Below are 23391 nucleotides of genomic sequence, written 5' to 3'. Positions count from 1 at the left end.
AGGCCCAGAGATGAGGTGGCTCGCCAGGGTCCCACAGCCACAAGGGACAAAGGCCGACCTAAGGTCTTGCTCTTCACCATGACTGCTTCCCACAGAGGAGGGAGCCGGGGCCCAGGGAGGCCACTCAAGAGTCGGCAGAACTCAAAAGCCAATGCCATGCTGTCCCCATGCCCTGAGCTGCTCGGAGCCCTCGGCCCTAACATTTGTGCACACCATGCCTGGCGCTTCTCCAGGCCAGAGGACAGCCCCTGCTCTCCCAGGGCCTGTGTCCAGTAAGGAGGGACAAGACACACACACACAGGGGAGGGGGTGGGGACACTGGAGCATGGCCTGGGGGCAGGGAGCAAGGCTGCCAGGCAGAGCAGGTGGAGCTTCACCAGGGTCGAGAGCCTTGCCCTGCCGAGGGGCCAAGGCAGAGCAGGCCCAAAGGTGTGAGGTCCTGACCCCCAGCACCTCAGAACACAAGTGGATTTGGAAATGGCTGTGGCAGCGTCCTTAGTGAGTGGTTAAGCTGAGGTCACACTGGAGCAGGTGGGCCCCACACCCAACGTCACCTGTGTCCTTACAGGCAAGGAAGAGATGGGGGCGAAGACATGAGGGGAGGGCGGCAGCCGTGGCCTGGGGACACCGAGGAGGCCTCCAGCAGCAAAAGCAGGGGGAGCATAAGGCAGGACGCTCCCTGCTCATGCGGGTCTCAGAGGCACAGGCCTGCACACACCCTGATCCGGGCCTGCAGCCTCCACAGGGGACAAAACCCGTGTCAGTGCTGCTGCAGCGGCAGGCCCCGGGCCCTCCCAGCACACACGTCTGGGCCCCGCCTCCCGCAGACTCCTGCCACGCGGAGGAGCTGCCCCTCGACTCTCTACTGCTCACACCCACGCCACCCCTGCTCTGCCACCCCCACACAGGGCCTAGAATCCTCCAGCTCCTTCCGGCCCTCAGGTGGGCAAGAGCACCTCGGCTTCCCCTCCAGCCTCGGCTCTGGAGCCACCCCCTAGCGCGTCCTCCCCACTGGGGTGCTCCGCGGGCAGGGGCTCTTCTCAGCCTGGCTCAGTGCAGACACCCCTGCCCCAGGCACCTAGAGCCCACAGACTGGGGGCCTCACCTGCGCTCCAGACCTGCCTACAGCTGTTCCATCTCCCCGACTTGCCTCTTTCCACGCACCTGTGTGTTCATTTTCTAATTTAGTTTCCAGTGAGCAGAAGCTGTGACTCCCAAGGGCACACCTCACACCCTGGTCCCAACCACCGAGGTGTGCAAAAGCCGAAGCCCAGGAAGAAAGGAGGCAGCACGGACGATGGTTGGGATGGGCAGCTGGGCAGAGACAAAGGCTGCCCTGTCGCTGGCTGGCAGGACTCAGAGCCCGTCCTATCTGTGCTGCTCTCTTTGGGCTGCACAGTAAACCCTGTCCGTTACAAGGTCATCAGCTTGCAAGGTGGGAGCTAGGAGCTTGTCCAGAACAGGAAGCCATTTCTCCTCCTTGTTCTTTCCCGGGGGTTCCATGGTTCCTGGTGCTTTGGGAAGTCACACTCTTGGGTCGGGGGGTGGGGGAGCACCAGGGTGAGGGCCATGCCCACAGCTCCCCAGGCAGGCGCTCGGGAGGAGTAGGGGTGGGGGGTGCTGTGGTCACCAGAACTTCAACAGAGACAGAACGCCCTCTTTCTTAATTCATTTGTAAACTGAGATTACATGCCCACAGCAATTTCTTATAGAGCAACATTTACAAACAGGAAACTAACTTTTAAAATGAATATCCTGATGGAAATTTTCATCTACTAAACTAGCAAAGTAATGCTCAAAATTCTCCAAGACAGGCTTCAACAGTATGCGAACAGTGCTTCTAGACATTCAAACCGGATTTAGAAAAGGCAGAGGAACCAGAGACCAAATTGCCAACATCCGTTGGATCATCGAAAAAGCAAGAGAGTTCCAGAAACACATCTACTTCTGCTTTATTGACTATGCCAAAGCCTTTGACTGTGTGGATCACAGCAAACTGGAAAATTCTTCAAAAGATGGGAATACCAGACCACCTGACCTGCCTCCCGAGAAATCTGTATGCAGGTCAAGAAGCAAAAGTTAAAACTGGACATGGAACAACAGATTGGTTCCAAATCGGGAAAGGAGTACATCAAGGCTGTATACTGTCACCCTGCTTATTTAACTTATATGCAGAGTACATCATGAGAAATGCTGGACCGGATGAAGCACAAGCTAGAATCAAGATTGCCGGGAGAAATGTCAATAACCTCAGATATGCGGATGACACCGCTCTTATGACAGAAAGCGAAGCAGAACTAAAGAGCCTCTTGATGAAAGTGAAAGTGGAGAGTGAAAAAGTTGGCTTAAAACTCAACATTCAGAAAACTAAGATCATGGCATCTGGTCCCATCACTTCATGGCAAATAGATGGGGAAACAGTGGAAACAATGACAGACCTTATTTTGGGGGGCTCCAAAATCATTGCAGATGGTGACTGCAGCCATGAAATTAAAAGACGCTTGCTCCTTGGAAGAAAAGTTATGACCAACCTAGATAGCATATTCGAAAGCAGAGACATTACTTTGCCAACAAAGGTCCATCTAGTCAAGGCTATGGTTTTTCCAGTAGTCATGTATGGACTGAGAGTTGGACTATAAAGAAAGCTGAGTGCCGAAGAATTGATGCTTTTGAACTGTGGTGTTGGAGAAGACTCTTGAGAGTCCCTTGGACTGCAAGGAGATCCAACCATTCCATCCTAGAGGAAATCAGTCCTGAATATTCCTGGAAGGACTGATGCTGAAGCTGAAACTCCAATCCTTTGGCCACCTGATGCAAAGAACTGACTTTTGCAAAGACCCTGATGCTGGGAAAGATTGAAGGTGGGAGGAGAAGGGGACAACAGAAGATGAGATGGTTGGATGGAATCACTGACTCAACGGACATGAGTTTGAGAAAGCTCTGGGAGTTGGTGATGGACAGGGAGGCCTGGCATGCTGCAGTCCATGGGGTCACAAAGAGTCAGGCACAACTGAGCGACTCAACTTAACTGAAACTAGAAATTATCTTTCAGAAAAATCTCAGTACCCATTTTGGGCTCGAGGCTATCCACCAAGCATGGCCACTTCTCTTGCACCCCAGCTGAGGGCGCTGCACCTGAGCCGGGTCTGCTGGGAAAACATCTGCTAAGTTCAAGACATGGTGGCTCAGAGGTTAAAACATCTGCCTGCAATGCAGGAGACCTGGGTTCAATCCCTGGGTCGAGAAGATGCCCTGGAGAAGGAAATGGCAACCCACTCCAGTATTCTTGCCTGGAGAATCCCATGGACAGAGGAGCCTGGTGGTCTACAGTCCATGGGGTTGCAAAGAGTCGGACATGACTGAGCAACTTCACTTTCACTTTCACTTTTCAACACACTTGTCCACTAACCTCACTTCCTGGAATTCTATATTGAAGACAAGACAATTCTACATCAAGACCCCTCGGAAAAGCAGCCTTCTGCCCAAAGGTATTCACCACATTGTTACCACACTGTGAGAACCTGGATACAATTCAGACAGGGTGGAGACTGTGATCCGCGTGGTCCCTTCTCAGAGCGTGTCCCTCAGGCGGGGCGCTGTGTGAGAGCCTGTGACAGCACAGGGGATGAGCAAAACCAGAAGAGAGCACCACCTCAACCTGCTCCACGGACCCTAACCCACCCGAGCTCTAACCTTTGCAGTCAAGTGCAACTGTGCAGCAATGTGGAAAATGCACAGCAAGTTATCTGAGTCAGCTGAGGGGTCCTCTAAGCCACTGCATCCCGCCCACTGCGCGCACGTTGAGAACAGCCTCTGACTCGCCTGCCCGGCCCCCTCCGGGCACTCCATGTGGCACACCGTCAAGGTGCCCACCCTCTCCTGAACTGGAGGCCCACAGAGGGCCAGGCCTCATCTGTGGACCATGAGCTCTCACTGCCCAGCGCCAGCCCTGGGCAAATGAATGCTGTAACCTTCTGAGATGTGTGCTTTGTTACAAACGACACGTGTGTAACACTGTTCTACCATGTATGCAATATAAAGCATTAGATTCTTTCTGCTCCCACGAAACATACTTCAGACACAGATCCAGGTCTGTCCATACAGCTGGCTGTGGGGGATATGGGTATTGATCTGGTCCTCGCTTCCTCCTCAGAGTAAGAACTCTCTGGCTCTCCCCAGACAGATGGCCATGATGAGGCCCCACCACTGCCTATGCCTAGAGGCCTGGCAGCTGGGGTGACGACGTCGTGATAGAAACGGCAGGGATCCAAACAAACCTTCAGGCCTAGAAAAGCACACGCTTAGAAAAAACATTCAGAAGGACACACCCACACGGGAACATCAGCAATCTAAGGAGATCATGGAGTGTGTCCGTCTTCCTTTTGCACTTTCTACGTGATCAGGAGTAGACAGGCATTATCTTACTATGAGAAAACCAGCAGAGTTTCTCTTGTGCCACCCATGCTGAGCTTACCACCTAGACGTGGAGAAGCGGGCCACAGGGGCACTGGCCCGACAGACTCATCACTGAGTTGCCAGCAGGCCACGGGAGGAGGCCCATGGGCGCACCGCCTGCTGACTCTGACTTTCTGAAAGGGCATGGCTGCCGGTCATCAGCTGGAGGGACAGGAGGAAGAACCTGAACTGGACAGGCTGCAGCCTCCAAGAAAACTCAGCACCACGACCACGATGCCCGCGCCCACCCCGAGACTCCAGCCTGTCAGACGTGTCTGGGCTCTGGGCAGCCAGCAGCTCAGGGAGCAGAGAAAGGGCACCTACAAAGTTGGAAACAGCCTTCACTACCAACAAAATCTAACCTCTAAGAATCAGATGTTCTAGACTCAAAGCCTCAAGATATGGCACATTTCCACGTTTCTGGAAAAGCCCACAAAATGTAGTTCCAAAGGCTAAGTGTCAATAAAAGGAAAAGAGGGCTAGTGTCCCAGCCTGAGACAACCACTGATGGAGACAGCATACCACACGAGCTGAGCTGACGGCCTGGCCTGGATCTCCGCTGCGTCTCACGAGGCCAATCAGGGTGACCCTTCCATGCTGCATTCCAAGCCAGCGTGTTCAAGGCAGATCCCCAGGGCCCAGGGGAAGCCCTCACCTCACACTGGGCATCAGGCGGGTGCTCAGAAAGGATCACCCGTGACAGTGAGGGTATGAGACACAGAGAGGAAGGCACCCAGAACGGTGACACCACGTTATCACTGGTTTGCCCAAACCTCATCCAGCACTTGAGAAACTCTGGGAAAACAAACTCACTCATTTTACCCTTAATTTCTACCTCTAGCCCCAGAGCTGAGGCCGTGTGGGCTATGGGTTGACCAACTTATTGGCAGTGTGTGGAGTCACTGAGTTGAGGGGGGACCTGTGGGCCTTGGCTCGGGGGCTTTGAATGTAAGCGGCCCAGGAGAGTTAGGGGCCCCAGGTACTCAACAGGCAGGCTCAGGAGCACTGGTGACCAGCGGAAGTGTCACTCTGAAACACTCTGCCTCCCTGCACCAAAGCCAGTACTCCCTCAGGACAGAGGGTGAGGGAAAATGGGCCCAGAGCTCAACACAGTGATCCCACAAGCACTGGCAGGGTGGCCACAAGGTGTACAAGGCCCAAGTGAGGGGGCCACTTCCACGGCTGCCGGCTGCCCCGGTCAGAGCCATGCAGGGAGAGAGGAGAGGCGTTCTCTGTGGTGGGCCCAGGAGCCAAGGCAGTGGACTGAGCACACTTCTTTGTAGGCTGCAGCGAAATCTGTTTTCAGCGTAGCCCACACCAGCTAAAGGTTGTCCAGGAGAGCTAGCAATCACCCCTAAAGCAAGCCTCACTTCCATCCCCATTGAGTCAGAGACCTCCAAACACTGCAACCTACAATTGATTGGGCAGCCAACTCTCTGCTTGCCAGGGTCCCAAGTCCCGCGGATTTCAGGAAGGACGGCGGGGAACTGAGAAGCAAAATCCACCCCATTTGGTCCTCTGCTCACCCGCCCACATCACTGCAACATGGAGGGATGGCTCCCGGCTGGGTGTGCTGGTGGGACAAGGACCAAACCACAGGCCCAGCCCAGGGGCCTGTCCTCCCCACGGCTGGGGCTGCCGCCAGCACACCTCCAATCCCGCAGGGTGCAGGACTGGGAGAGCCTGACAGCCACCCAGGCCTCATGCAAAGCAAACAGCTGCTCCCCTGAGGCCTCTGGGTGAGGGGTGTGGAGAGGGGCGCAGGATAGCCAGGGCTCCCGGGAGAGGGAAGGACCAGCGCTGGGCTGCAGAGGGAGCCGCCCTGAGGCCCAGGAGGCAGGGAGAAAGCTGGCTGTACTGGGCAACCAGGAGCACACCCAGCAGGCTGCCCTCGTTTCCCACCTTGGGCTGCAGGGTCCCAAGAGAGGCAGGGCTGGGCCAGGTCACTGGCCGGGCAGGAGGGTGGCCCCGGGCGCAGCAGGAAGGGCGGGCGCTGGCTCGGCGGCGGCTCCTCGCTCTGACCCCGAGGGGGCCCAGTGCGGTGCTGGGGACACAGCGAGGCCTCAGGTGCTGTGGGGCAGGGACACACACACACACATACATACATATACACACACACACACACAGACAGGCCGTTAGAGGGACAGGCAAGGCCAGGCCTGGCGAACAGACTCTGAACATGCAGCTCAAGCTCGGGCTCTCAGAGGTGGGCCAACTCAGGGCCGCTGGGCAGGGAGGTGAAGGCTGAGGCCACGGGACCAGACACAAGGCCCCACTACCTCCTCCCAGCCCCGGAACAGTCTTCACTCAATGCATGGGACGTGGCTTCAGCTCCTACTCTCAGTCCTCGGGACTCAGGGTCAATGACCTCAAAAGGCAGACAGGAGAAAAGCAGCCCCCAGGGTCCTTACATGACCACTTCCAAAGAGGAGGCCAGCCTGGAGCCCAGCCTACCTGCAGCGGCCTTTCTTGGTGGAGAGGGGCTCCATGAGGGACACATACGACTTCACTTCTTAAGGGCACTCTTCCTTTTCTATCAACCTAGCGTAGGGGAGCCCCTGGAACCCCAGACTGCATGCTCTATTTCTTTTAAGCGGCTTCACCAAGGTCCCAGCCTTTGCCTGAGCAGAGTCATCCAAACTAGGTGGGGAAACGACAAGAACTACAAGTGGGACAGGAATGCTGGCCTCTGAGCTTGACAATCGCTGAGAATCCCAGAGGCGGGAGCCCGACTCCACTGTGCAGATCTGCTCAACACAAATGCTATGAGTGGCAAGGCAACGACAAACCGAAACCTGCCAAACTAAATAAGCAAGGCCAACAGGGGGTCAAACTGCAAGCAGCTGCCTGAAATTTTTTCTTATGCTAACAGTGTTACTTATTCCAAAAGCAAAGGGTAGGGGTACCTGGATTTCTGTTTTCAGCCAGAGGCACAATTTCTGTGTCCCTGGGCCCACTCGACCCATCTCCATGAACAGCTAGAATGCCAACATGGCTCCCTGGCCAGCCTCCGTCAGGCCCTGAATGCCACTTCTGCTGACATCTCTCCTGAACACTGGGCAAAGACCTAGCATCTTCAACACGCAAAGCGAGAAAACAGAGCAGCCCAGAAAGCACGGACCCAGCCGTGTGACCGAATCAGCAAGGACTCCCACCCAGAGGTGGGAAGGAAGCCTGGCCTCTCCCTCTGCAAGAGAGGCGGACATTCACTGCCTCACCCAGTGATGCTCAAGGAGAACAGACGCTGAGCCGGTCAGGAGACCCAAAGCCCAATTTCAGAAAGACACTGAATATGAGACAAAAGAGAGTAGATTCTTCAGGACAGCCAATCCCCTGCTGCTGTGGGCAGCAAGGCCCTTTGCTTCAGCCCTGGCCTGAGGAGGAAGCAGGTAATCCATCCTCTGAGCCTGCCCTGCCCACAAGCACAGAGCAGCAGAGGGTCTTGGGACCCCAGGCCGGAAGGCCCTCTGTAACAGTAACTCCAGGTGGACTGAGAGGCTGTTGCCAGGCACCAGCAGTGGGAAGGTAGGAGCCATGAGTCTGGCTGAGCCCGGTGCCCAGCATGGGGGTTACTACTCACAGCCATGGTAGGAAGCCGGCGACCCCCCAGCCTTGCCGTACTCCTGCTCCGAGTAGCTGGTGGACAAGTTGGGCTGGCTGGAGCCCCGGCCAAAGGTGATCTGGTTGCTGCCCATGCCGGTGGCCACCTGGGCCATGCGCTCCTTGGTCTTGAGGGCCTGGGCCCGCTCGGCCTTAAGTCGCTCCTCGTCCTTCAGCAGGGCCACCAGCTGCTTGGCCTTCTCTCGCACGTTGACCCCCTGGTCCTTGCCGTCACGGTCGACGTACTGGAAGTCCTTCAGGGTCTGGATGGCGAAGATGTTCTCGCGGCACTGCTGGGCCACGCGCTCTGAGCCCGTCTTGATGAGGTAGTCAAGCAGCGTCAGCGCCTTGTACACGTGCCGCCAGTTCTTGCCATGGTCGTTGAGCCGCTTCCACACCATGCTCATGATCTCCGAGAAGGCCACCACGTTGTAGGTCAGGTCTGCGATCTCCGTCATCAGGGAGCTGGACGGGCCCCATGGGTCATTGGAGGTGGCTTCCCGCACTTTTATCTCAGCTTCCGAGTAGTTGTTGACAATGTTTTTCATCTGGCGTCTGATCGATGAGGTCGTCATCTTTACCTTCTGTGACAAGTGCGGATCCCTTCAGAGAGAGAAGCGTCCCCGTCTCCAGCAGGTTCGTGCCCCACAGAGGCTCAGTCTCCGTAACAGGTCTGGAGCAGGGTCCCTGACGGTCATTTCCTCTATCGGAGCCTCAGGTCTGAGAAGCCGGAAGCCATGACCTAGAGAAAGAAGTAACAAACGTTATTGTGTGTGAGTTCCCCTGAGACAGCAGGCTCTCTGCAAATGGCAGGCAGGGGTCGGCCAGCCTCTGTGGTGAGAGGACATCCTCCAACCCCCGAGGACAAAAAGGATGCCCTCTTCCCTTCAAAAATAAGATAAGATCAATACTACACATTAATAACCAATACAGTTTAAACTCAAGTTTAAGCCTCTGGAAGGAAAGCAGTAACACTGTAACTCCTGGTCTATTTTCAAACCACTTCTGCTGGATCTGCTCTGCCACACCTGCCAGACGCCCGCTAGAAGAATCTCACACCATCTACACTGGCTCCAGAGACTCTCTCTGACCCTCTTCTCCTGACTTCTTACAGAGACTCTCAACCCCTTTGAGACCAGAGCTGAGGCCCCACTGGGCTTTCAGAGCCTCCAGCATCTGGCACAAACTATGTAGCACTGATACAACCTTACAAATAAACTGCTTCTGGCTCAGTTTCCTCATCTCAGGAAGAAGAGAACTGAGGACTCCACATTAACAGGTCCACCCAGTCCTTTGTCACAAACACATCTCTCCAGGGAAGGAACACCTGCGGAGCTGGAGTGAAGGATATGCCTCTGGCCACAGGCTGGTCCAGAGTGTGGGGGACACCACCTGGTTTGGTTGCCAGTGAACACCCAGCACCGCGATATAAATGCTGCTGCCGCAAGTCAAAAACAGCGCCCCTTCCCCAGGAAGGCATCTGGCGGGGGACAGAGGTGAGTGCGGTGACCTGAGGATGCAAGTCCAGGGCAACTCGACTGGGGCAGTGGGCCACAGACGGAGGCGAGGAGAGCACTCCCTGCAGCCCTCAGCGGGCTTCTTCAGAGGACGAGACAGGGTGGCCGGGGACTGGGAGTGAAGCGGTGCCAGGTGACTCCTCTCCTACAGAATGAGGAGGGGCCCAGGACCTGCAGCCCCCCACCCCCACCCCACCCCCAGCTGCCACTGGGCTTCTGGCCTGGGAAAGAGCTGGGTGGCCTTGGGCCAGGCTGTCTCACTGTATGCTCACAAAAAGCCTTCCTTCCGGGTAAGGATCACCCCTCCCCTGGTGCAGATGGAGAGCCTTCCTTCTGGGTCATGAAGTCAGCTGACCAAGGCCCCCTGGTGAAGACACTCTCCCTCCTCCCACGGGGGCCCTCATTCTGCTGCTTCTGCCAGAGGAACAATGGGTGGGCGGCCTCTACCCGCTTCATCCCAGCCTCAGAAATAAGTAACCAGCAAGCGTCAGGAGTGGGGAAGCCAAAGGAAATGCCCACTCCTCACATTCAGTCAAATAGGAGAAGCTCATAACCATCATCCTGGTGCCAATTAGACATCTGCTTGGTGAGCAAGGCCTCTCCACCCTCAGACAGGCCAAGAGTTCTGCCTTCATCTGCAGGTGCAGGGCTTCAGCTGAAGGTGGGCAGACTGAGCGCCCCTGCCCGGCCGGCTCTTACAAACCTTCTATAGTGTGTCCGAGGAGCAGGGCCAGGTGCTCTGCGGGGACCTGCACGTGTGACGTGACCAGGCTGGTCATCCATGGCCGCCAGACAGGATGGGCCTCAGAGGGGGCCTCCAGAGCAGCTCCGGCTCCCAGAGCAAAGGCTCCAGCATCACTGGTCACACTCGCGGTCCCGAAGCCCCAGGGCCGCCCAGCACTTTGTCTGTTACCCAGCTGGGGCTCGGCAGGCTCCCCTACCCTGCACTTTGCAGCTGCAGGAGCCATCGCGGCCGCATGTAACCTGCAGCACGCGTGTCCTGTCCTAGGCGACAGCCCATCTACACACACACAGCCTGAAGGACGGGCCCTTAGCCACAGCTGAGCCGTGGCCCAGCACCACCGAGGAGCTGCGTCCCTTGGCGCTCAACATGCAGGCAACCCAGCCAGAGTCTGGGATCAGGACTCTTTCTCAAGAGCAGCCTATAATGGTGACCATAAAGGAACAGCTGGATCACATTTGCCAAAGACAAGCTGGGGCAGAAAAATTCTGGCATATTTGAAAATACAACCAGAATTTGCCTGACAGTGGAGACTACAAGTAGACTGAATAAAACAGCAAATAGAACAACACTAAAAAAACAAACAAAAAATTCCAAGGCTAGAGTGATGCCCCTGGAGGCAAGAAGAATTCCATAAAAATGTGTTCAAGAGCCTGCAGAGTTGGGTGGGGAAATTCCTTCCCAATCCAGAGTCCCAGACGTGGGAGGAAGCACCCCTCATGGCTCCAGACCCCAGGTGGGCCCTGGTCAAAGCCCACGAGAGTCCTGGACATCCCTTCTGTGACAGGGACGTAACTCGCCAGGTGTCAAGAAGATGTTGATGGTTGGGGTCTCCACCAAACCCCCATCTGGGGGTCTTTTCAGGGATCGGGGATCATTACCAGGAACCCAGACCAGCTCTGAGGGAATGGCAGCAGACACCTCTCCCCTCCCGAAACCTAACAGGATCCACAAACGGCAGCTCCTGCTCTACGTCTGGGGGCCTCCTGTGACTTTTTCCAGGCAGGTGACACCCACAGGGAAGCTGAGGGCTGTCCGCCTCACTCAGTGAACGCAGCCTCTGTGTCCCAGGACTCCTTGGTGGGCAGAGAAATCAAATCTTTTATCTCTATCCCAAAAGCGGGCTTCAAGAAAACTGTGCATTCTTATATGTGAAGAATTGCAAAAACAAACATCTGAGCCTCTTAACTCTGAGATGATAAAGCAGATACAGTGACAGCACCCACAGTACAGGAAGAGCCCCAGGTGTCAGTTAAGTGGCTGCAGGGGAACTGACCGTCCCCCCAACGCTGGATGACCCCTGTCCCCTTAAAAAGAAAGAGCCACCTGGGGGCTTCTCCCAAGACATGACAGTCTTGGAACAAGCACAGGAAAATTCAAATTCGATGTCAGATAGCCTCCAATGACCATGTTAGTGATTTTTCTAAAAGCAGAAATCAAGCACTGAAAACACACGTGAGGAATCCCTCTTTTCTTTACCAGTGTGGCGGATCGTTCAGTCTCTAGGAAGAGCAGATGGGCTACAGGTTACATGGGTGTTGAAATGCAGTCATTCTGAAAGACGGTGTGAAACAAGGACCAGGCTCAGGAGACACAGTTCTGGCCATCTGACAACACAGTCACTTAGAAATGGTGGTGTGACGAGCAGCACCTCCCGGAGAGGCGTGAGCACCAAACACTGGTGCCTGGACCAGTGGATTCGTGAGCAGAGGACAGAGAATCCCTCAGTGTTCCCCTCCACCACTCCTCCACGTAGTTTTGCTAATGGCCAACCAGGGACAACGTACTTAAACAACCCTGCCGGAAACCAGACAGCACACAGAGCCAGGGAGCTGGAAAGCGGGGCTCGGGCTGGGCCAGACCCAGCCTCCCGCTCCTGGATGGCAGAGCAGACCAGACACCCAGCCTAGCCTCCCGTCCCAAGGCCCCTTTCTGACAAGGGCTCAACTCCTGCCAGCCCCAGGGTGTCACAGGAGCTCCCACCTCAGACCAGCTCCAGGTCAGCCACCATGAGGCTGGAGTTCTGGCAACAAGCCTAGTGGTGGATGTTTCTCTTGGCCTGTGGGGCTTCCCAGGTCTGTGGAGTGAGCCCCCGGAACTCAGCCCCCTTCCAAGAAAGGAGCTTGTGGCCCCTGGGCCAGAGTCTCTATTCCAACACGCTGAGTGACTCTACCACTAGAGAGAGATCCCTGATGGCCAGTGGCCATGCCACCCAGAGACTGGGGCACAGAAGGGGGCATCCGATGGCTTCACACCCACCCACCTGCACACAGGGCAGGCCCACAGTGTGTTTGATCAGCAGAAGTTTCCAGCTTGAGGCATTTTGGGAAAAGAACAGAGCTACATGGGAAAATGAAGAATTCCCAGGGATTCATGCTTAATTTAGACCTGGCTGGTCACTGTGGTGGTGCTGAGTGCTGGGCTGTGGCCACGTCCTGAGGAGCCAGCAGGAGAGGGGAAGCCGGGGGAGGGGAGCTGTGGACCACACGGGCTTGGTTTCAGGCACAGCAGCCACCCGTCGCTGCTCTCTCAGGAGCTCAATCAAGATGCTGCCCAGAGGAAGCCCGTGGGTGAGGACAGGCACCTCCGGGCAGTGTAAGTGCAGACCCAACCTGGCACAAAGCACTCCCATGGGCTTCGGGGAGTGTGGCTGAGGTCTTTGCAGCCCACCCCAGGAAGTGCGGGGGGCACCAGAGCCCAGAAGACAGCACACCCAGAAGGTGAGCTCCTCCGGGTCCAGCACAGGTGCACCTTCGGCCCCTGGCACTCTCCTGGTCCCAGGCACGAGCTGCTCCCCTGCCCGCGGCCTCCCTCGGCACTGCCCCACTGGCTCTTTCCTGTCAGATGAGATCTGGGGGCCACGGTCACTCTCTCAAGTCACCAGCTCCCACTGTGGGCAGAACCTCTCCATGTGGGACACCTTCCTGCTCATCCCAGCTGCTGCTTCCCCATCTCCACCATGTGTCCTCAGCACAGCCTCCTCTGACGCGGGCTGAGTGAGCGGGCACAGAGGGAAGCTGAACAAGGCAGACAGCACCCCACCCCTTCCCCTCAGACACGGGGCTCACCTGGGCCAGTCCCCCAGCAGTCTCCCTCGGGGCTCTGTCGCTGGGGTCAGAGCAGCCACTCTGCTCAGAGAACATATAAAACCACTCCACGTGGTTAAGAGTTCACAACCAAGAACCCGAGGGCAGGGGTGGATGAGCCATGTCAGCCAATAGTACCCAGGCAGTCCCATGGACAGCGGAACCCTGCCACCCCACCAACCTGGGCTCAGGAGCAGACCAGGTGATGAGGTGGGGACAGCCACTGCTCAGCGCTGACACGGGTCCAGACACCTGCGTCCTCCCAGAGTGTCTCTCTGAGGATGTTTCTCAGCAGCACCCCGAGGGCAGCCTGGGGACACAGTCCAGGGCAGGGGACACGCCTACAGAAGCAGCAGGGCCCAGGCAGAACACGCTGGGCAGAAGGCACCTCCTGGTCAGGCAGGTGGCATCGTCCACAAGCCCCTTCCTGACCGTCACACCCGAGCCCAGTCCTCTCCTGTGTGGCTGGCATTTCCAACAAGGCCTCAGATGTGCTAACTCTGATGCCAGCAGTCACCCGAACAGAACAGGCTCAGAATAGAAACTGAAAATAGCACAGGCTCTCTCAACAGACGCTGGAGAATCCTAACAGCCCTGACTGCATGCCAAAGCGTCTGCTCACTGAACCTCAGTAAGAATTCACAGGTGAGGAAGTCGGGCACAGAGAGGGTAAGAAACTGGCCTGAGCCACATGCCAGCAAGTGGCAGGACCAGGACTTGCCCCAAGACCTCTGGCTTCTGGTCGTATCCTCTTCATCTCGTCTGTTTGGCTTCAGACAAACCCCATACTACCATGAGAATAGTGAATCTTTCCTCACTGAATCCAGAGGCTTTGAAGGCCCCTCCTGTCAGGTGCTAAACAGGCAGTGAGACAGGAAAGAAATAACCACCCTCCTGCCCCTGCTCAGCCCGTCTCCAGCTCTGCAAGCCAAGCGGGCAGGAGCCCAGATGCTGGAGCTAAAGGGCCAGCACCTGCCCGCATGCGGACGTGAGGCCCAGGCGGTGCAGTGCTGTCCTGGGATAGGCCCCCAGCATTCCCAGCGCCTTCCAACATGGCCCACCAAGGAGGAGCCTTTAAGGTTCTTCCCAGAAAGCGTTGCCCTGGAAAGCGTCAGGCCCCACAGACGGCAACAGGAGGAAAGCTGGCAGGTAGAAGCCTGTGCATCAGAGACTCCAAGACGATGTAAACATCAGCCCGTCAGAACTCACACCTTAAGAAACGGGACCTCTTCGGTGACTGCTGCGTCTTCTGCTGAAGCAGCCACATGGGCTAGAACAACCCAAGAGCTCTGATTACTCCTTTAAGAACAGCCGTTGTATGAAGTACCACCAGGAAAAAAACCAGTCTCAGTGCCGAAAGGTAAACTTCCTCTTTTGGTTCAGAATAAAAATACGACTTCCCTCCTTCCTCCTCTGCTGGATATGTTCCCAGGATTTTATTTACTCTGCACCGCTGACTGGACTCTCAAATGTCAGTGTCAGCCCAGAGACGGTCTTCCAGCCACCGCTCTGTCCTCTTACATTTTTATGACGTATGTGCTGCTGGGCACACATACCAGAGTACACACCAGCCCTGTGTGGGCACAAACGACGCACCTGTCACCCAGACCCCTTCCCCACCCTACCCCGCATACAGCTTGGGTTCTGAGCTCCACGATCCCATGGTTTTCAAGAAAGAAGATGGTCTTACCATGAACATCATCCAACCACCACAATCTGCCCTGGCGTCGATACTGAGACTCTGAGACTCGTCCGCGCTGCTCCATGTCCCTGCCATGTGACAGCGCCTGTGATCACCGACACCTACCCCCTCGTCTGTCCGGGGACACCTGGGCCCCCACTGCACCTTCTTGCCATCGTGAACAGTGCTGGTGTGTGCACATGATTCCCTGAGACTCGTGCACCGAGGCTTCCAGACCCTGTTCCGGGAGCAGAGCTGCTGCTCTGCAGGGCACACAGTGGTGTCTGCATGGCATTTTACAAATGTCCTTGCTGTTCTCTCTCTCGTAACGCCATTTCCTTGCCACAGCGCAGACAGATGGAGGGTTTAGCCAATACTTTTCACACGTTGGACATACAAGGAGTGATGCCCACAGGGAAGCCCAGGACGCAGCCCCCACCCCTACCTAGGTCGGGACAGCCAGTGGGACACCTGTGCCCCTGGGGCAGGGCTTGGAGAATGGGGCAGAGGGGAGCCGTGGGCATGAGGGGGAGAGGTGGCGAGGCAGGGGGTGGGTCTGGGGGCCTCACGCCCTGAGGAATCTGCACCTGCCGATTTGTTACTCCCCTTCCAGATCTCTGTCAAACCCTTCAAGTAGGAGTCACACGGTTAACACTCACAGGGCACTTCTGACATGCCAGGCGCTGTGTTAGGAATCCTCCTCTTTAATTCTTAATATAAGCTGCATTACTGTATGCTTAATATTGTTCTTCAAATCGACCTACTTTGTTTCTGGCCACACTCAGCTCGTGGGATCTTCGTTCCTAACCAGGACTGAGCCAGGGCCACGGCAGTGGAAGCACAGAGTCCTAACCACTAGACGGACCATCAGGGAAGCCCCTCAATCAATTTACTTCTAAATTCAAATACCTGCATCAAGTAATCACATACGTGAAATCGGGTATCATGCTATGGTATTTGGGCAGTGGAGGTCTTTCTATTTGTTTTTATTAAGACGAAATTCACCCCTTTAAAGCAGGCAATTCACGCTCACAATTTAGGATCTTCACAGTGCTGGACGGGCTTCCCAGGTGGCTCTAGTGGTAAAGAACCCGCCTGCCGATGCAAAACACATAAGAGACGTGGGCTCGATCTCTGAGTCGGGAAGGTCCCCTGGAGGAGGGCATGGCAACCCCGTCCAGTATTCTTGCCTGGAGAATCCTGTGGACAGAGGAGCCTGGCGGGCTACAGCCCATGCAGTCACAAAGAGTCGGACACAACTGAGTGACTTAGCATACACGCACAGCGTTGGGTAACAATCACTGCAGTGGACGTTTTCTTCTCCCGGGAGACCCTGTTTATCGGCCATCACTACCCACTCCTCCTCTCACCAGCCCCCAGCAAGCTGCCTTCTGTCTCTGTGGACTCACCTACTCTGGACATTTCACGCAAAGCCACACAGTATGTGCCTTTCATGTCTGGCTCCTTTCACTCAGAGTATTCTAAAGGTTCGTTTATACTGCATTCATTGGTACCTCATTCCTTTTTGTGGTAATTTTCTCTCGTATGGACAGACCACATTTATTTACCCACTGATCAGCCAGACACCTGGACTGTTTCCATGCCTTGGCCTTTATGCACAATGCTGCTGTGAACTCTGCGTATGAGTTTTTGTGTAGATGTGTGTCCTCAGCTCGCCTAGGCAGGTGCCAAGGAAGAGGGCTGCTGGGTCACCTGGCAGCTCTCAGCTTCACTTTCGAAGGAACCACCAAAGGTACCACGGCATTCTGACGATAAAAAAAACTCTTTAAGATGAGTAACATTCAACGGCTTCCACTTAACACTATTTTAAGAAACAGTGCTGCAGTCGAAGCTACTGGAGTGGGTTTGCCTGTCTGGGGGCAGAGAAGCAGCGTGGTGCAGGCGGGGCTCCTGCAGCCCTGAGGGAGTCACAGCAGGCGGACTGGGGAGGGGGGGAAGGGCAGGAAGCAGGCAAACGCCCATACCACAGCGCCTGGCTGCCGGCGGAATGCAGGGACACAGGATGTCAAGGTGGGGAGGGTGTGCCCGCCTCAGGAGAAGGAAGGAGGCCGCACAACAGTGAAGACAATGAAGCTGGAGGTGCTGCAGGACCAGCACAGAGAACAGAGACGGCTGAGGCAGCTGTGCCAAGGGCTGCGGTGGCGCTGGGGGAACCCAGGAGGGCGGGCATGGAGCGCAAGCCATAGGGGGGTGAGTGGCCACCAGTGACGTCCAAGAAGGGCCAGGAGAGGGGTGGAGACACAGGAGAACCGTCCTGTGGTGCAGGGGAGAGGAGCTGAGGGGATTCAGGGCGTGATGCCAACCAACAGGGATGCGGAGTCCAGAGGAGGCCGCAGGAGCCAAGCCTCAGGCTGGGAGGGCTGTGACTTCTCTGCCTGGTTATGCCAACAAAAAGCTCCAACACCCAGTGTGGGGCCCTCAGCCCTCCAGACCTGCTGCACAGGGCCGGCCTCTGTGGCACAGCACCAAGCCCATCACCGCCACCCCCCACCTCCAGCCAGCCGTGCAGAGCACCCCCCACCTGCTGCGGCTGCCCTGCAGGCCACCTGCGCTTCCGGCCTCCCCCATCTCTCCCCGCTTCCTCCCACGGCCTCTGGACAGAGGCCCCGACTGTCTGCACACTGGGGCTGCCTCACAGGGCCTGGCACGGAGCCGGGCACACAGCTGCCCCAGGAAGGAGTGACTCAACCCCACCTGCTCCCACGCTGCCCCAGCCTCGGCTGCTCCCCACACCCTCACCCAACGCCCGAGTCCAGGGCCCCCAATGTATCACGGGGTGTGGAAACAGGCTGTGGTGCTGCTGGGGGTTAAAAATTACCACGAGTTGGAGTGGAGAGAGAGCTGCCCCACGCCACGTTTTCGTCACCTCGCTAATCTGCTTCCTCCTCAGGAAAATGGCAGCAGCAGCCTTGGAAGCCGACAGAGGACCCCATGAAGGATGAGTGGATGGAGGGGAGACCCTTCACTCCTCCTGCGGGGCCCACGGCTGCTCGGCTGCTCGCAGGCCTTTGCCACACCCTCTGCGGTCCCGCTGGGCACCTCCTCCAGCCAGGAGAAAAGCAGGACTGGAGAGGCCCATGTCTGGCAAGGCGGCACTGAGTCAATTTCACACTAAAGTTAACAAGCAGAAACAAACCGCGGCTGGCATATCATGTAATTTTTTTTAATTCTTAAAAGATTAGAAGTATGCTGCTGAATGTCAAAACACAGAAACCAAAAAGAAGTTAAAGTTGTTATTTTCCTTTTGGCTTTATCTCCATTAGCCAAATACTTCTCTTCAAACAACGTTTATGTTGCCTTTGTCCTACTTTATTGAGGAAAATAATAATATAGGAGTTCCCAGCACGGATGACAGTGCCCACGCAGATCTGCCCAGAAAACACTCCACTTTAGAGAAAGAAGGGTTTCCTTGCCTCCCTGGCCACCAGCCTCCTGCTCCCTCGGTCAGCCCGGGGACGACCAGGGGGAGGACCGGGTCCTTCGGCACACCTGTGCTTCACAGGAAGACAACCAAACGTGGGGAGGCCGGCCCGCTCACTCACTGACCGCAGGCTTGGCTGCTGCTTGCCAAACTCACTGAGGTGGCCGCTGAATTTATTGATGGCTTACTATGTGCCCCAGCCTGCAAGGGAAGCACTTCACAGGAGAGGAGAGAGGGTGAGTGAGGCAGTGCCCACCGAGGAGGCTCAGTGCCAGCTCCTCAGCCTCAGGACCCAAACATAACTTACGCGAAGCTCCCGGGTCCTTCCTTGAAGACCACATGTTCTAAGCGGCTTCCTGGAGGAGGCAGAGTCTCTCCACCAACCATTTTCCAAGGCGGGCCTACCAGTGCCAGGTAATCTGCACCTGGGAGCCCCACCTTGCAGTGACCCCTCCCCTGGGCCCAGGATACCCATTCCCCTGCTGTGGTCATCGTTTCTGTGCACCAAGGACTTCCAGTCCACTGCCTCCTGGGCCTGTAACAGAACTGTGTTCCCCACTCCTCAGGGATCAGCCATGGCCCTAGCCAGTAAAACATGGCAGAAGGGAGGTGTGACATTCTGCGTCCAGCACCTCAGAGGCCAGTTCCCCGCAGCGTGGGGCGGGGGGGGGCGCGGAAGCCTGTGTCTCCGCCAAAGAGAAAGGATGAGGTGTCCAAGCACGCATGTAGCCCTGGAGTTCACAGCAGCATCGCTCCTAACAGCCAGCCAGTGAGAAGAGCTTCCCTTCACAGATGAATGGGTAAATAAACAACAAAACGTGGTATACCCATACAGCCTTAACAAGGAAGGAAGTGCAGGCACAGAGAGGGCCCCTTGGGGTTGGCCTTGCAGGCCAGCAACAAAACTGGACCCTCCTGCCGGGCCCTGCCCTGGCCTCAGTGAGACACAGAGAGATGTGGAGCTGCGGGGGGACGGACAGGCCCTCAGAGGCCAGCTGCACTGGCCTGGGGCTTTCTCTCTCAAGTGACTGGATGCTCAGAAGTCACCAGTTCATTGGACACTGTGCTTGGCCCCTTCCACATCACTTCCTGTGAGGTGAGAGGCCTTCAGGGATGGATTCCAGGTTACATCCTGTGAGCCTCATGGCACAGGTTTTTAAACATCTTTTATTTCTGAGAGCTTGATTCAGAAGCAGTGTGCCAATGAAGTTTCTTCCTTTTAAAGAAGACAGTATTTGTTCCCCTCCTCCTAGTTTTAACCCAATTTTCTTTTTCTTTCCTCCCAATAGCCTTTAGTGGTCTACCACATAGATTTCTTCACCATCCATTGGCTGGCAGAGCAATGCCACAAATCACTGATGCATACCCCCGCCCCACCCCCCACACACACACCAGGCCCACCACCCTCACAGGATGCGCAGTCTCAGGGGAAGCCAGGACCTCCTTCCCTGAGGTGCCTGTAACCAGCCAGGCAGGCAGGGAAGTGGGGACCTCTCCCCAGCATGACAGAGCTGCTCACAGGGGCTCAGGCTAGGCACAAGCACATCCACCCAAGGGCCCCAGAGGGAACTCACTCAGCACTGACGTGTCGTGGACCCACAGCCTGGACTGAAACAGAGGGAGCTGGTGAGCCCCAAGCAAACACATTCCTGAAGAACGGGCCTGCTTTCTCTTCCAGAGCCTCCAGAAAGGAGAGGCATAAACTACCCACGACCACCTCATCATAAACCAACCTGACCTCAGTGAGGGAGGAGGTTCCTTCAGAAACCCAGGATGATAGGCTGGATACCACTCCAGCCCAGAAGGGAAGGTCTGCAGATCCAGCACCCGGGCACCTGGCTCTGGGAGAAGCCACTCCCTGAACTACATGGTAAAGGGCAACCTGAGCCCCGGAGGCCACAGCTGACTCTGCCCAGGGGCACCGCCCACTCCACAGTCGCTGAGGCTGGCAGAGCCAGAGGTCTTCCGCTCCACTGTTCAGCCCCAAAGTCTTCCTCCCTGCAGGCCACCCTGCCCACACGCCCCATCCCAGCACCGGCTACAGCCTCCCTGTCAGGGTTTCCTCCTCCCCTTCCACATCCAACTGCTGAATAAGCCCCTCACTCCCCAGCTTCGCTCCCAGCAGTGCTCTCTCTCAGCCACAAGATCCCACACCCACAGCAAGGAAGCGGGGGACAAGCCACAAGCTGGGAAGAGCTCAGCCACCGAGGGAGAGCTCTGTGCCAGCCCGCGACGGCCACACAGGGCACAAAGACCCCTGGGCACTAAACAAACAACTTAGAGAAAATACACCAAAACATTAACCGCAGTTACAGTGACAAGGCTAGTTCCAGCTTGGCCCTTCCTACTTTTATGAACTTCTCACATTTTCTTTCATTACCATTAAGACAGGCATCATCAACATTCCCCAGAGACATGGCACGGAGGAGAACTAGCCTGAAGACACTCGGTCAGCGCATATGTTTTATCAGAGCTGGCTTTAGTCTTTGGAAAAACTACGGATAATCAGATGGTGAAGAGGGAAAAAAGTTACCAATATTCTTGCTCAAAGTCAAAAGAACCTAATAAAAAAAAAAAAAACCTGGGAAGAGGGAGCAAGAGGGAAGAAATAATAAAGGGTTTGGTTTTGTTGTTTAAAGAAAACATTTGTTTCTCTTTCATCAAATATTAACATCTACCTAACACCTTGCAGTCAGGTTACATGCTGATTTCTTATGCTACTTACTTTACTCTCCTGCCAATAAAGAATATTTTTTTAAATCAAGAAGGAACGTATTTTCGGTCATAATTTATTCCTTCTCTCAATTAGAGCAGGGAGAGTGCTCCTTTAACACACAGGCAGGGTCAGATTAGCTGCATAGACCCTGTTATGAATGGCTTCTTATCCACTGGTCTTCTCTAGAACTGCATTCCATAGCAAATGGCAGCATGACTGGGAACCACACACAGGCTCGGGTCCTGGACAGCCCGGGGATGTTGTCACACAGCCATGCTCCCACCAGGCAGGCCCAAAGCCCTCAGAGCAAACTCTTCAGCCGCTCATCCCCGGTCTGTCCAGGAGGTGAGGCCTCTGCGGGCTGGCCAAAGAGAGCTCCCACTGGTTCCACCAGCAAGAAGGCCACCAGGAGCTACATGATCCACGTGACTGCTTCTCTGAGCTCAGGCCACCATCCTTTGCGTCGGCTGTCCTCCCCAACTCCATCCTTTCTGCCTATGTTTCCTGCCTTGTTGCTAAAAAGAAAGGAAACGGCCAACAGCAGTGGCTCACAACCCCCACCTGTGAGGGAGATCTGTGTTGGGATCTCTGGCAAGCTTCAGGAACTTACTTATGCTCAGGCCCCACCCAGAATAATTAGAACCAAAGGTGATGGGGGCCAAGCATTTGAGAATCACTGGCTCAGAGGAAGCCAGGAGACACAGCGAATAGCGAGTGAATGAAGAAACCAAGGCAACAGGGAAACAGAAGGGGGAGGAAAAAAAAAGCAGGGCCAGAAAGCAAGGTTAGAACCCAAGTGCAGGCCACATCAGGGTTGGGACAAGAGACTGGCTCTGAGCTGAGCTTCCTGGTGGCCCAAGGAAAGATGACTCACACTGTCTACAGACAAAACAGACCAGAGTCACAGAAGAAGCTTCTCCTTGTCCTGGGGCCTGAGATGAACCCCACCCTCATGTCCTCATAAGGGGACACACAGCGTGACACAGATGAAACGTGCTCCCAACACCAGGACCAGACCCCTATGAAGTGAACAATGGGCCCTCTGCATCCGCATGGCAGCCCTTGACCTACAGTCAGCAGTTGGGCTGCCACTGACTCTTCACTGGAACTAAACTCCTGCCAGAAATCAACGCCCACATGTACACCATGCTCCCGAATCATTTCATGGTCCAGCTGACAGCCGTGTATCTAACCAGCCATCCTGAACTCAGCATGCAGTCATGAAGCCACAAGGGAACTGACTCTGACCGTCTCACTGGGAAAGCAAGGAAAGGCATTCACCTGTATACCGATGGCTCCAAGAGAACATGAGAGACCATCCCCTCGCCACCATCCACCCCCAGACCCACGGCTGTGGCTGTTCAGGTTGGGAAGGGCAGGGCCTGTCTTTGATCAGCAGCCTGCTGGGTGGCAGCCACGCGGGCCCGGGTGCCCTGAGAGGGACGCTCCGCACAGTGCACGTCTGCAGGGCACGCGTCCCACTCAGCAGCAAGCATCTTTAAATGTGTGTGTGAAAACCAATGGAGCCAAGGGTAAGGCACCTTCCTGCTCCCTCACAGGTGACATTTTCTTTTTGATCCACACACCATATCACCACGGTTCAAATTAAGCATTGACAAGTTAAAGCGGCAACTACTCACAGCTGCCAAAAGTGGAAACAAACCAAGTGTCCATCAACAGATGAACAGACAATTTGTGGTCTGTCCACATGATGGAATATTATTCAGCCATAAAAGGCATGAAGCACTGACACTCGACCATGGGGGTGACTCTGGAAGACAGGATGCCGATGGGAAGAAGCCAGTCACAGAAGGCCACATGCCACATGGTTCCATTCATGTCAACTGCCCAGCACAGGCAAATCCATGGATACAGCTGCTGATGGGTGCAGGTCTCCTCAGGGTGTGATGAGACCAGCTTGGGAACCAGACAGAGGTGAGACTGTGCAACACCGTGAATGTGCTTAATGCCGCTGAGGACTTACACTTTAAAATGGTTGCTGCTGTTGTTCAGCTGTGTCCAGCTCTTTGTGACTCCATGGACAGCAGCATGCCAGACTTCCCTGTCCTTCACTATCTCCCAGAGTTTGCTCAAACTCAGGTCCATTTACCATGGTAAATTTTACGTTATTTTATTTAAAAAATAATAATTA

General features: G+C 55.6%; 1 protein-coding gene across 6 annotated transcripts in view; it reads right to left on the bottom strand.

Annotated features, from left to right (window-relative positions):
• Window positions 1–23391, bottom strand: part of EPN2 (epsin 2) — a 52158-nt gene that overhangs the window by 16752 nt on the left and 12015 nt on the right. For 4 of the 6 annotated variants that reach the window (XM_040245844.1, XM_040245847.1, XM_040245846.1 and 1 more), the window contains exon 2: window positions 8036–8797. In XM_040245844.1, coding sequence (XP_040101778.1) covers window positions 8036–8630 — 595 coding nt within the window. In that variant the 5' untranslated portion in view covers window positions 8631–8797. Of the gene's footprint in view, window positions 1–8035; window positions 8798–14611; window positions 15223–23391 lie in introns of those variants that run through there. The other 2 variants (XM_040245845.1, XM_040245848.1) reach the window with 2 other exon arrangements.

The sequence above is a fragment of the Oryx dammah genome, unplaced genomic scaffold (assembly GCF_014754425.2).
Source record: "Oryx dammah isolate SB20612 unplaced genomic scaffold, SCBI_Odam_1.1 HiC_scaffold_8, whole genome shotgun sequence".
In the NCBI taxonomy this organism is placed as follows: Eukaryota; Metazoa; Chordata; class Mammalia; order Artiodactyla; family Bovidae; genus Oryx; species Oryx dammah.
The sequence above is the reverse complement of the archived record's forward strand: the minus strand, read 5'-3'. Positions and strand labels throughout refer to the sequence as shown.